This window comes from Saccopteryx leptura, chromosome 9 (assembly GCF_036850995.1).
Source record: "Saccopteryx leptura isolate mSacLep1 chromosome 9, mSacLep1_pri_phased_curated, whole genome shotgun sequence".
Taxonomy (NCBI): domain Eukaryota; kingdom Metazoa; phylum Chordata; class Mammalia; order Chiroptera; family Emballonuridae; genus Saccopteryx; species Saccopteryx leptura.
Window position 1 is genome coordinate 4,086,714 of NC_089511.1, and position 13,287 is coordinate 4,100,000.

At 52.6% G+C, this 13,287-nt stretch overlaps 1 protein-coding gene across 3 annotated transcripts in view; it reads right to left on the reverse strand.

Moving 5' to 3' along the window:
* N4BP1 (NEDD4 binding protein 1) overlaps positions 1 to 12,801 on the reverse strand; it is a 37,285-nt gene extending 24,484 nt beyond the window's left edge. For all 3 annotated transcript variants that reach the window (XM_066350138.1, XM_066350137.1, XM_066350139.1), the window contains exon 1: positions 12,347 to 12,801. In XM_066350138.1, the coding sequence (XP_066206235.1) occupies positions 12,347 to 12,544 (198 nt within the window). In that variant the 5' untranslated portion in view covers positions 12,545 to 12,801. The remainder of the gene's footprint in view (positions 1 to 12,346) is intronic.
* Between the last annotated feature and the right edge of the window lie 486 nt (positions 12,802 to 13,287).

The following is a 13,287-nucleotide window of genomic DNA, read 5'->3' on the forward strand; positions in this document are numbered from 1 at the left end:
CGCCACTGTTCACCTTCTACCTTCTCTTGTTAGGGGCACACACTGAGGGGTCTTGTCAGCGTGGCCCCCAGATCACACGTGGTTCGAAACAGCTAACAGTGCAGAGGGGAAAGCGTAGGGCACTACCTGCGAGGCACCCAACAGCACATGACAACGAAAAGGCACAAGTGCAGAAGCAAATTTAAACAAGACAAAGGTTTAAGGGCACAGCAGCTCAAGATCAGCTATGGTGAGCGTAGATGTAACGCACTGTGGCCGCTGCCAGGAGCACAAGTGTGCCCGGAACACCACAGCAGCAGATGGACACCCACGCCCACCGCAAGTCACAGGGAAGTCACAGGGAAGGCGCAGGGAAGTCACAGGGAAGTCGCAGGGAAGTCACAGGGAAGGCGCAGGGAAAGTGCAGGAAGTCACAGGGAAGGCGCAGGGAAGTCGCAGGGAAGGCGCAGGGAAGTCGCAGGGAAGGCGCAGGGAAGTCACAGGGAAGGCGCAGGGAAGTCACAGGGAAGGCGCAGCGGCGCAGCAGGGCGGCTCTCAGCGCACTGCGGGCGGAGGGCACGCTAAACACGGCAGACCCAGTTCTCCACACTGGCCGCGCACTTCAGGCCTAGCTCTAAAGATCTCCTACTTACGGGACTCGCACAAACCGTGCTGTATACTACCTCTAAGAGGAAAGAAAGTAGACTAGTGATTTTCAGACACTGACACGGGTCCTACAGAACATATGTAAATCAGAAGCAAGACAGAAGCCTTAGAAAAACCAAGCCGTTAAACATCATTAATCTACAAATCTATAACAGGCCCATTTTAGGTTTTCAACTGGCCATCTACAGTGTGTCCGTAAAGTCATGGTGCACTTTTCACTGGTCACAGGAAAGCAACAAAAGACGATAGAGGCCCTGGCCGGTTGGCTCAGCGGTAAAGCGTCGGCCTGGCGTGCAGGAGTCCCAGGTTCGATTCCCGGCCAGGGCACACAGGAGAGGCGCCCATCTGCTTCTCCGCCCCTCCCCCTCTCCTTCCTCTCTGTCTCTCCCTTCCCCTCCCGCAGCGAGGCACCATTGGAGCAAAGACGGCCCGGGCGCTGGGGATGGCTCTGTGGCCTCTGCCTCAGGCGCTAGAGTGGCTCTGGACGCAACAGAGCGACACCCCAGAGGGGCAAAGCATTGCTCCCTGGTGGGCATGCCGGGTGGATCCCGGTCAGGCGCATGCGGGAGTCTGTCTGACTGCCTCCCCGTTTCCAGCTTCGGAAAAATGTAAAAAAAAAAAAAAAAAAAAAAAGACGATAGAAATGTGAAATCTGCACCAAATAAAAGGAAAACTCTCCCAGTTTCATACCTATTCAGTGCAGTTTGATCTGGGCTCACGCACAGATTTTTTAGGGCTCCTTAGGTAGCTATCCCGTATAGCCTCTACAGACTCATCACTGACTGATGGCCTACCAGAACGGGGTTTCTCCACCAAACTGCCGGTTTCCTTCAACTGCTTATCCCACCGAGTAATGTTATTCCTATGTGGTGGCGCTTTGTTATAAATGCGTTGATATTCACGTTGCACTTTGGTCACGGACTCGAATTTAGTGAGCCACAGAACACACTGAACTTTCCTCTGTACCGTCCACATCTCGACTGGTATGACCATAGGCTGCTCTGCTGTATACACAGTGTTACGTCATCATCTGCGCATGCGCACATGCTGCCACATCATCCTACAGAAACTGGGAGGGTTTTCCTTTTATTTGGTGATTTCACATTTCTATCGTCTTTTGTTGCTTTCCTGTGACCGGTCAAAAGTGCACCATGACTTTACGGACACACTGATAACACTGCTATAGATTTGATAATATTTTGGCCCCTTTCCCATGCACTTCTGACATTTGCTTTCTTTTTTACCTTTACCCTCAACTTTATTTCTAAAATCTCGACCAAGTTCTTCCCAGGAGGGGTGTCTTACCGGCCCCCGGAGAGGACATCCGCATGCGCACTGGGTGCACGTGTGGGGCAGGACCGGGCAGCAGCACGCAGCGCCAGCTCTCATCCCCCTTCCGTTCCACCCGCAGCTCTCAGACCTCCCATAGCTCCCAGCACCGCTGACCAACCCACTCTTCACTCTCACCCAAACAATGTCTCCAGGTCTAACTTCACTTCTGTTACTCCTTCCACTTAGTAAAAGGCGGCATCTTAACAGAGCCCAGAGGCCCACCCGTGAGTCCCTCCAAATGCCTCTCCTTCTGCATCTAAACTTCGACCTTTCAGGACCTCTTCCCTTCCTGACTCACAGCATTCGGCCCCTTCCCAGGCCTCGACTCAGCACGCCCGTGTAGCTGGCCTTGCCCTTGTCCCTGCCTACACACTGGGGCGGGTTCTGTGCAGAACACCCCCTCAGCCCGCTGCCCAAGCGGGGGTGCTCCACCAGTCTTTCAGCTTCACACTCTGAAGAGTAGCCTAACTGCATGTCACTCAATCCCTTGAAATCTGATCCCAGCCTCATTCAAACTGAAACCACCTTCCTAAATGCCAACGACAACCCGTGCCCAACCTAGAGCCCCCCCCACCTGGGCTCTTTGCAGAACAACACTGACCAACTTCTCCCACAAGTTCTTTCCCCTCCATACTTCTGAGATGCCACTGGCTGTCCTTTACTTCCCGTTTTTACAACTCCCCCAATCCTCTGCTGCCTTTTCCTACCGCGTAAGTGTAGATGTTCCCCAAGGGCCTGTCCTGGTCCTCTCCTGCCATCCCACTCCCGCATACTTTTCTGGTCCCAACCCTAACTTTCACTTCTCTGCTGAAACCTCCGAATGTCTACCTAGAGCCTTCCTCTGTGACACTGCCAGGTTGCCAGTTAGACCCAGGGCATTTCCACAAGTGCCCAAAAGATCGAAATCGGAGCTGACTGCCTTCTCCACGGTGTCTTTGGTCCAAGCTCCCTTGTAATGAAACGCAGTCGCCTCCACTCACAGCTGCCTCTCCCTCCTCCTCTGCAATCCTCACAGGTCTTGTTTCAGGTCAACACCGAAACGTTAAACTCTCCTTTCCGTTGCCAGTCTCGTCACACCCTACTCCCTGCGACAGTGCCCAACGAGGTCTGAAAGCACTGCCGGTGCTCGCTCACTTTCTAAAGCTCCTCATCGCGTAGGGTCCGGTTCAGGATCCGCAGACCCATTCGCCAAGCCCTCCGCGGCGCGGATTTTAGCGTGCTTCTTATTTCTGCAGCCAAATCTTACCTTTCCTTCCTCCCATTCTTATCTAAAAACACATTCCAAGAATGGGAGTGGGGTCGCAGTGGGGGGGGGGGGCATGTTCATCTGTTTTTTACATACAACAGTATCTTATTATTTAAACTACAGCATTTACTACAATTTTACTAGACAGCGTGGGGGACTAGCTTTGGTCATATAACACTGATTCTGCTCTTCCTGGGGGCACTGGCAACGTCAGATATTTCTGGTTGTCACAACTGAGGAGGTGCTCCTGGCATCTCGGGGAGAGGCTGGGAATTCTGCGAAACACTCTACAATGCACAACACAGCTCCAATGACAAAGTATTCTCTGACCAAAACGTCTGACAAATACGTCCACGTCAAAAAATGAATGAGAAGTTTGGGAATATCAGTGGACATGCAGTCAAGCATCAATGATGTGGGTAACATTGTTTAAGAGAGAAAATGGCTAAAACACCAAAAAAAAGGGTGTGCGCTCCACTTTAATAACTGTGCACAGTTAAGAAAAATGATCAAATACTTCTAAATAAGGCAAAAGGATGCCCTTTTGATCATAATGGAGCGCTCTTTGGCCCGCCCAGAGATTACTGAATCCTCTGGGAAATTCACCTTTGCCGGACGCAACACGCATTACTGACCAGGGCCCCGGCTGTGACGCTACCAGGTAAAATGTGGATTTTTGTCCACCAGAAATGCCTATGACCTCAGTCTGTTAGAAAAGATATCCCCAGAGGTTATCATCTCAGTGTCTGTAAGACATTAGCCAATGTGAACGGAACCTGGCAGTTTCCACCGTGTGTGTGTGCGGAAACTCAGGAACTCGGTGCTGTTTGGGCCACATTCCTGTTCCTGCTGGTTTCCTCATTCACAAGTACCTCCCTGTCTGAAAGCCACGGCTCTGCCTCTAAAAAGACATCTCCACACTGGCACTCTGAAGGACCCGTGGAGATGTCCAAGTAACTCACCAGCCTGGAGCTATTAAACCGAGTGGCCTGAGAAGGGCAGCCCATGGGCTGCGAGCCAAGCACACTTCGCCCGGGCGCCCACAGAGCCGCCAGGCAGAAAGAGAACAGGCCAGCGCGAGTTCCCTCTCCCTCTTCTTTCTGACTTTGGATTTGTTTCATAGTTCTTGGTCACAGGTTCCTCTCCACACTGGCTCAGGCACCAGTGGGTGCAGGTGGCCAGGTCAGTCTCAATTCCTCCCTTTGTAAACACGAACCGAGTCTGCAGGAATCTGATTTTACGGTCTGACCCTGTGGTGATCTGTCCAGTGGGTAACGGGAGCTATTTTCTGTTAAGTGAAAACTATATGAAGGTCTGGTGTCAGTCTTTTCCGTTTTACTGTTCGTGCAAGAATAGGTCTCAGGAGCACTGAAAGGAGCCTCTGCAGCCTGCAGAGACCCAGGCCAGTTCTGCAGTTTGGGATTTCTCTTGACCTGTGGCTGAGGCTGCAGGGAACGGAAGCTGAAAGGTCTCTGCATGTCTGTGTCTATAAACGAGAAAAGCTTAGTTTCTCCAGGGCTGAGTGTGAAATATATTTTCGTCTCAAGGGGCAGTAGTGGATTGGATTACAATGTTTCTTAAAGAACCTCTGTTCTAATTGATTTATAGAGAATAATGAGCTTTTAGATAATCTATATTCTTAGAATTCCCAGAAAATAAAGAAACTACGGATCTGATACTTATAATGTGTCATTCCTTCAAGGACCCCCCAAAAAGCCCCCAAAGTCACAGAAACTGATCTAGCAAAAGCATATTTAAGAATGCAAATTCATGCAATAAAAATAATGCTTAGAAAAATCAATGTGATTTGATCATTTTAAGGTTGATTTTAGAATGGATGTCCTTTCCCTGATGTTATTTGCCTACCTATTATACCAGGGCTCCCAAACTACGGCCCGCGGGCCACATGCGGCCCCCTGAGGCCATTTATCCGGCCCCCACCGCACTTCCGGAAGGGGCACCTCTTTCATTGGTGGTCAGTGAGAGGAGCATAGTCCCCATTGAAATACTGGTCAGTTTGTTGATTTAAATTTACTTGTTCTTTATTTTAAATATTGTATTTGTTCCCGTTTTGTTTTTTTACTTTAAAATAAGATATGTGCAGTGTGCATAGGGATTTGTTCATAGTTTTTTTTATAGTCCGGCCCTCCAATGGTCTGAGTGACAGTGCACTGGCCCCCTGTGTAAAAAGTTTGGGGACCCCTGTATTATACAATACCAAAGTAGTCACTCATTATCTTAATTTAAAACCTATCAGGGTTACTAACGAGCCACTGTGAACTGAACCCGCAGGTTCAAGCACAGATAAAGATCCCGCATGACTGGCAGGCAGTACGCTCCAATCCGAAGAGGCCACAGTCACCTCTGGCTTGCACACAGACCCTTCGATGGGAATGCACACAGCTCTTACCCATCAGCCAGTGTAAGTCCCCGGTTCTCCTTAACATAACAACTAATAACTCGGTGACTTTAAACAAAAGGATTTTTCCTATGTTTCCATAGGATATAACATGGAAAACGTTCTTTAGTTAATTAGAGGAGGCGTTTCCCGCCTTGCAATTTTGTTTTTGAAAGGCAAGACTGCTAACTTGACACAATTACATGAATTTCGTAAAACGGCAGCACAGAACAAGCTGCCTCGCTCTAACTAAAGTCCGGCAACAGGAGCCGGTGAGCAGACCAGGAGAGGGAACCAGTCGCCAGCAGTCACTCCACCCCGCGCAACCAGAGTGAGTGTCCCTCGTTTCAACATTCTGGCGTGACCCCAAAATAGTAACCATGAAAAGAGACTGAAACAAACCACTCTTTCTCAAGAAGAGGATTTTCACAACCATGAGGGAGTTTAAAAAAAAATCATTCTTGGAAATGCAAAAAAGGCCACCAACCTCCTTTCTGGTAAAATCAAAACAAAAACTCTGCGTCACCACCCAGCCTTACATCTGCAAATTATTTCCTCCACGAACAAGTTTACTGTTCAAGAATTCATGCATGAAATCAGTACCAAAAAACAAAACAAAACAAACCCTTAAAATGAATGAATAAATAAGCCAACACAAACAAACAACAGGCCACCTCTGGAGCTGCCCTTTTCCTTCTCCTTCCCGGCTCTGCGATTACAGAAGTCAAAGCTCAATGCTGGGTCAAGGACAATCCCAACTCCTCAGACCCTCTCCCGCCCTCTTCTTTCCCACCGCCATCGGAGCGGCAACCAGAGGCGGGGTCTCAGGTGTCCTGCAGCTCCAGCGTTTGAGACTGCCCGGGAGGGGGCTCCTTCCCTTACTCTCCTCACAACTCTGCAGGCTGGTGCTCTGCTTCACGGTGGCCGCTCACCGTGGGAGGTAATGCTTCCACCAGCAATCGGCAAGCAGCTGTGGTCAGCAAAGTCAGCATCCTCAAGTTCATGGACAAACTACACCACATGGCCGTGCCATTCACTTTCAACTACTTTTCTCTGGCTTGTTAAGCTCCAGGACAGGGGTCCGGCTCCCCAACCTGCTTGCGCACCCCACGATGGACCTTGGACCGCAGCAGGGTCTCCAGGGGCCTTGCACCACCACCTCCTCTATCTTCTCACCTCTCCACATGGAAAGGAAGGAACACCCCCACTGCACGCAGGACCAATGAGGCAGCACCCCCCTGGCTCTCAGAACCGTTTGCAGAACCCCTCCTCATCCAAGATCCTGAGCTGATTCCCCTCCACCTACAACCTCCAGAACACACAGAACTTGCCCTCGATCTGTGTGGTTAGTGGACTATCTAATCGTGAGTCTAGAGGGGACAGTCTGAGGTCTGGTCCCCTTAGTCACAGCTCATTACACCCCTTCTGCCTTCACCTGCCATCTCTGAGGCCATCAGTTCTCTGAAAGGACAAGGCCAGTCTTGTAAGTTTTTGGACTGTCCTAGCCCAAATAATACCGGCCATTCATGAAAATTTCCTGAGCTCCCATCTGCCTTGCTCAAGTGCATCCCAGTTCCTTGTGTCCTTGTGTGTGGCTTTACCAACACCCAGAGTGGCAGTGATTGTCACCCACTTGAGAATTTCTGGATCAAGCCACCCTAGAAACCCAAGCCGTCTAACCCTCTTTGGCCCCTCACTCAGTTCCAGTCCTCTTATGTTCTTTTCCAGGGTGCTCCCAACAGCTCCTCCGCACCCACCCTAACGACCCCGCTGCCCTCAGCGCTCCCCTCCCAGAGGGACGGCTCCCGACCTGGTGGAGACCACATCACAGGCCAGCAGACCCTCCGCCGCCAGCTTCCCCAAATGGAACACACTCACACAGCGGATCTTCACCCACCGGTCTCCCACTGTCTAAAGCAGAGGTCCTAAGAAGGCCGTCCAAAGCGGAATCTGGTCCACTGGCCATGCTCTGCTTAGCATGTATGGTTGATTTGTTTTGTTTTGTTTTTCTAGAATACATATACTTTTTAAAGGAACACATTAATGCAAAACTTTTATTGAGATATAATTCACAGCATGCATCATTTTTAAAACATAAATAGGTTGCCTCTTAAAAAGATCAGACATCACTGGGCCCTTACTCTGTACCTGGCTGACGCTGAGCTCGGTCACCTGCCTTCGCCCACCGGGCATGCAGCCACCTGCTGCCCTCTGCAGTCTCTTGACCCTGGCCCTCTCTGATCTAAAGGGAGTTCTAGCTCTTGTCCCCCCCAGGGCCGAGCTGTCCTCAGCCACATCCTTCCTCATCCCTGCCACCACCGAGTGGCCTCAGGGACCCCACGCTGTGTCGCATCTAGAGCCTCCCAGACGTGAGGACCCACACTTCCTCTCTGAAATTCACCCACACACCCATTTCCCTGTCAGCCGCCAACCCCTCCCACCGGGCCCTACGACAATGCCCTCCTCTGGTTTTCCTCTCACTCCCAGACACTGCCTCTGTCCTTGGCAACAACGTGGCACTGCTATGAAAGTGGCTAACAACCTACCACCAACTGACATCATCACAAACCAGCACGGCCCACTCGGAGGGACAACGCCTGGGGATACACACACCGACAACGGAGGCATTTCCTGGGAGACACAGGTCTGCAGGATCGCTCTCACCTACGGCCCTCTCAGGCCTCTCCACGACCCGCCTGCTCGGGAAAATCCACGTTCTTCTCCAGGTCCCAGTGCTCTGGGCCCCTGTCCACCTCCTCGGGCGGGCGGACCCGTGATAAAATGGCAGCTTCGCGGTGCGTCACCTCACACTTGCTCTTCCCTCTGGGAAGCTCGCTGTCATCCTCACCACCCAGCTGGGCAGAACCACCTCCCTCTCGAGGGTTTCTGAAGCTCCCAGTGCACTTCCACCTGAAACCCCGCTGTACTGTTTGTTCCCAAGCATCTCTCCCCTGCCCCACGAAGCGGTGGCTTCCTTGAGGTCAAGAGGCAACAGTCAGTGTACGTTGTCTTTAACTGCCAGCTATCTGGCCCCACCAAGCAGGAATCAAGGTATCTGCCATCCTTTCTGACACCAGGGCTTAAAAACCTCACCCTGAACCCTTACAGTCAAGTCCCAACGAGAACCTTGCCACCCCACTCATGCACAGCTCTGATTTGGAACAATGGCCCTTCCCCGGCTGGGTCTTCTTGCCTCCAAATACAGATTTTCAAACTCTTTCCCTGGCAAAATCCTCACCGACTCTCTACTGAATAAGGCCAAGGCCCCAGCCTGGCATCTGGGTCCCCTGGAGGCTTTGTCAAGACTCTCCAACAGGTTTTCTGGCTTCTAGGCCTTGGCTCATAACCACCTCCGCCTGGGAAGCTTCCAGGCTCTTCAAAGCCCAGTTCAAGAGCTGCTTCCTCCAACAGATCCCCCCTCGGACAGAAGTGGCTGCTCTTCAAGGGCCTGTGCCTCTTGTAACCTCCCTGGAGATCGTCACCTTCTACCTGCCTCACCGCTCTCCAGTCTGTGGAGCGCTACCTCACCCCGTCTCCACGTGCCCCTCTGGCATCAGTTACAAGGTGGTTAACATCTTAAAAGCAAGAAAATAAAGCAAGCCACTTGATAGGCCCCAGAACAGTCGCCCACATCTTATTTTAAGGAGACTCAACCAGCTCATTTAAAAAATTCTCTCTACCTTCCTCCAAACCTTCTCCGCAGTTTAACCTGACATATTGTAGATGCTAAAGTTTGCTTTCCTGTTCTTCATTTTAGAAATCAAATTAATGCTGTTCTCTTCCTCAAAAGATGGTAAAACTGCAAAACAAATTAAAAACGAAACGCCCTTGAGTGCAGTATTCAACTTTTACCTGTGAGTCTCAAGGGGAAAAAAAAGAATTTCTTAGAAGTGGGAGGGTTGGATTATGACTAACACGCATCACAAAGATAAATGAGTGGGTGACACATACCCTAAGGTACTGTGAGACACACCTTTTCCAACTAGCTAATGCTAAGCTGTGTGGCAGGGACAGGCACGGAAACCGGAGTGGGAAGGTCTGGCGGGACAGGAGGCCCTTTCCAGGCGGGGGTGGGGTGGGAGGGTGAGTCCTGCAAGAAGCTGAACTGGGAGCAGGCAGTGTGCACAGAAAGAGAGACTTAGACTCCAGCGGAGGTTCAAACTGTGAGCAGCTGGAGCAGACATTGGGAAGATCAGATGGGGCTGGGTTAATAAGTTTTGTAAATCAGAGAAAAAGTTTAGCGTGAAGGAGAGAGGCAACAGGAAACCCTTGTAGGTCCCAGAGCAGAATGACTTTCTGAGGTTCAGCCTAATGCAAGTGGTGCCCGCAGAGGGGGAGAGGTGCGTGGGCAGCGAGCGGTGGCACACACCAAGAATGAAGGTCTTGCCTGCAGCAACGGTAATGAGAAGGGGAGGAATTAACGCTGGTAAGAGACCTTTTAAAGGAATACTATAACTCAGCCAGGTCTGCTTTTTAGCCTTAAACACTGGGAAGAAGTTAGGTCAGTTGTCTGGAGTCAGACAAATGGTTCAACACCTACAACGTTCTAAGTTAAGCTATGGAGAAGAATCGTACAATTAAGTGTCCTGTCTCTTCTAAACATGTTAAAAGCAAGCATGGGCGGGGGGAGGCGGAAGAGGGAATGGGGGATAAATGGTGATGAACAGAGACTTGACTTGGGGGTGTGAGCACAGGATACAATATACAGAAGATGTGTAGAATTGTGCACCTGAATGCCATGAACCAGCACAGCTAGTAATTCCAGGTCCTGAGTGGGAACGGCGCAGAATTAAGAAAATAGGCTTGCCTGACCAGGCGGTGGCGCAGTGGATAGAGCATCGGACTGGGATGCAGAGGACCCAGGTTCAAGACCCCCGAGGTTGCCGGCTTGAGCGCAGGCTCATCTGGTTTGAGCAAAATTCCACCAGCTTGAGCCCAAGGTCGCTGGCTCCAGCAAGGGGTTACTCGGTCTGCTGAAGGCCCACAGTCAAGGCACATATGAGAAAATAATCAATGAACAACTAAGGTGTTGCAACGCACAATGAAAAACTAATAATTGATGGTTCTCATCTCTCCGTTCCTGTCTGTCCCTGTTTATCCCTCTCTCTGACTCACTCTCTGTCTCTGTAAAAAAAAAAAAAAGAAAATAGGCTTAAAGAGAAAAAGGGTGGGGTCAAGAGGCCTCTTCAATGCTGATGGCAAGAACAGAACGCTCTCCACCCCTCTACCTGCTTTATTTATAGGGCAAAGTGAGGCCATTAGCAAATCAAAGAGATCTCTGATCACATTTCCAAGGCAACACAAGGATTTTACCAAGTGCAGAAAACCCCCACCATACATAACGTCTTAACTTCACAAGACAAAGGATGTAAAGGAAATCGTCTCCAGTCTTTTCGAGGTACTTGGGGGATAGAACTGAGGTACTTGGGGGATAGAACTGAGTATAAACAATCCAGCACCACAGCTAACATGGAGGTGTGGAAAAAAAAAATAGTCTTTAGCAATTTCATAGAACAAGTGAGGTGGGGGGTTGGGCAGACTGTCAGCTTACTGCCAGCTCCCCACACCTCTGTCCCCCCAAAATCTAAACTGCAAAGACTCTGTTGGTTTTCGGTCCCCAACACCTGAAACCTATATTTTGTTAACCAGTGTCACCCCAATAAATTCAGTAAAAAGTCAAAAGCAAACAAATGCTGCACAGGTTTATATGCAAGAAAATAAATAAATAAAAGCGTCCAGTCTTTTTAATCTAAGCAAGCCAGGAGTTACAGCTAATCAGATTCTTTGAGAGCACAGTGAAATTTCTGAAGTAGGGTGCTGAACAAGGATCCCACCCCAGAGGGCTCACCTTTGGGAGACAGGGCTCTGGAAAGACCCTCTAAGGCCTCACTCCCGCCCGCTGCACATACTCCATGGGAATAAACTAGAGAAAGTTGGACACCTTGCGGGCGGGAGCGGGGGGTGGGGGCAGATGAAGGCCTCCAGCACCTAGAAGGCTAAAATGCTGATCTAGAGCGAAGGTGAGTCACCTCTTCAAAAGTTTCAGTTTCCCCAGCTGTTAAAGAGAGGAAGAGGAGGATGCAATCTAACTCAGTGGATTTTTAAGGTCTGCATCCGACACTCAGCATAACGTCTGATGTGCTTGCTACGGCCAATAAATAAACGTTAGCTGTCCATTATTTCAATACAAGAAACGATGCCATGCTCAGCGCTTATTATTACACATCCCAACGTCCTCATCTATTTTCCTTGCGTCCGATTCTCAAAAGGGGGGAAAGGAGCGGAGACCCCCAAAGAGGTTCGGGGGCCCCCTCCCGGGAATGGAGGCCGGGGGAAGGGAGCGCGGCCCCGACGCTGGACCGGGAGGCTGCGGGCCCAGCGGCCGCCTGCGCAGCGGCCCGAGCGCGGGGGAAAGATAACCACGGCCACGGTCGTGGCGCGCTCGCTCCGGGCCAGCCTCCGCCAGCGCCGCTTTCCAAAGGGGGAAACTGAGGCGCCGCGGGGGCCAGCCGCTCGCACAGGGTCACATGGCCCGAGAGCCGAGCGCGCAGGTCCGCTGCTCCGGAGGCTGCGCTCCGCCCGCCCGCGCGCTGCGCCCCCGCGGAGGCGGAGGCGGGAGGGAGCGGCGCGCGCGGAGGGGCGCGAAGGGGAGGGGGCTCCAGGCCCGAGCGCGGGCCCGCGGCCCGGAAGGCGGCGCGCGGGGCCGGGGGCGGCGGCGGACTCACCTTGGCGCTGTGCACTGCCTCCTGCGCCCCGCGGAGCTGCAGCCAGATGCGCGCGGGCAGCGGCTGCTCGGCCCCGAGCGCGCCCAGCACGGCCAGGCTGACGCCGAACAGGCCCTCGATGCGGCCGCGGCTCCGCTCCAGCAGCGCCGCCTTCTCGGCGGGCGCCGTGAACTCGTCCAGCACCGCCCGGGCCGCCATGGCGGGCGCGGCCTCCCGCGGGGGCTCCGGGGGCCGGCGGCGGCGACGCCCCCTCAGGGTGCTGCGCCGCGGTCCCCGAGCCCGTCCGGCCGCGTCGGCACCCCGGGCCGCCTCGCCCCCGCCCGCGCCCCGCCGCCCGCCCGCCCGCAGGCCCGGCTACACCATCCCGCCACGGCCGCCGCGGCTCGCCGACTGCGGCCAGGGAAGCCCTCCGCCACTTCGTCGCCGTCGCCGCGGGCCGGGCCCGCCGCCGCGCATGCGCCCCTCCCGCTGCCGTCATTGAGCCTCGCCGCCCACCAGGGGAGGGGGATAGGGCGGGGCGACAGAAGTGACGTCACGCTAGGTGGCCATGTTTGTTGAGGGCAAAGCCGGGGCTCCGAAGAGGCGCCCGGGCGGCCCTCTTTGGTGAGGGCACGACGCTGCCGGATGACCTGTTGCACCGTGAATTTCTAGTTTGGCAGGTGGGGAAATTGAGGCTTGTTGCCTGGAGACGGTACTGACCCCAGTGTCACACAAAGACTTAGCTTGCCTTCAGACATCCTGAAGCCCAAACTAGGGCCCCAGAGATAGAGTTATCTAGCTTCTCAGACAGGCAGATTGATGGTTCTGATAGAATAGGCCCATAGGCATAAACAGAGCAGAAATGATAGGCCAGGTATGAATGTCACCAGGGCAGAAAGTCCTGGGTGCCTAGCAACAGGCACAACTGGGAAAACAAGTATTATAGGCTAGGACCTTAACGC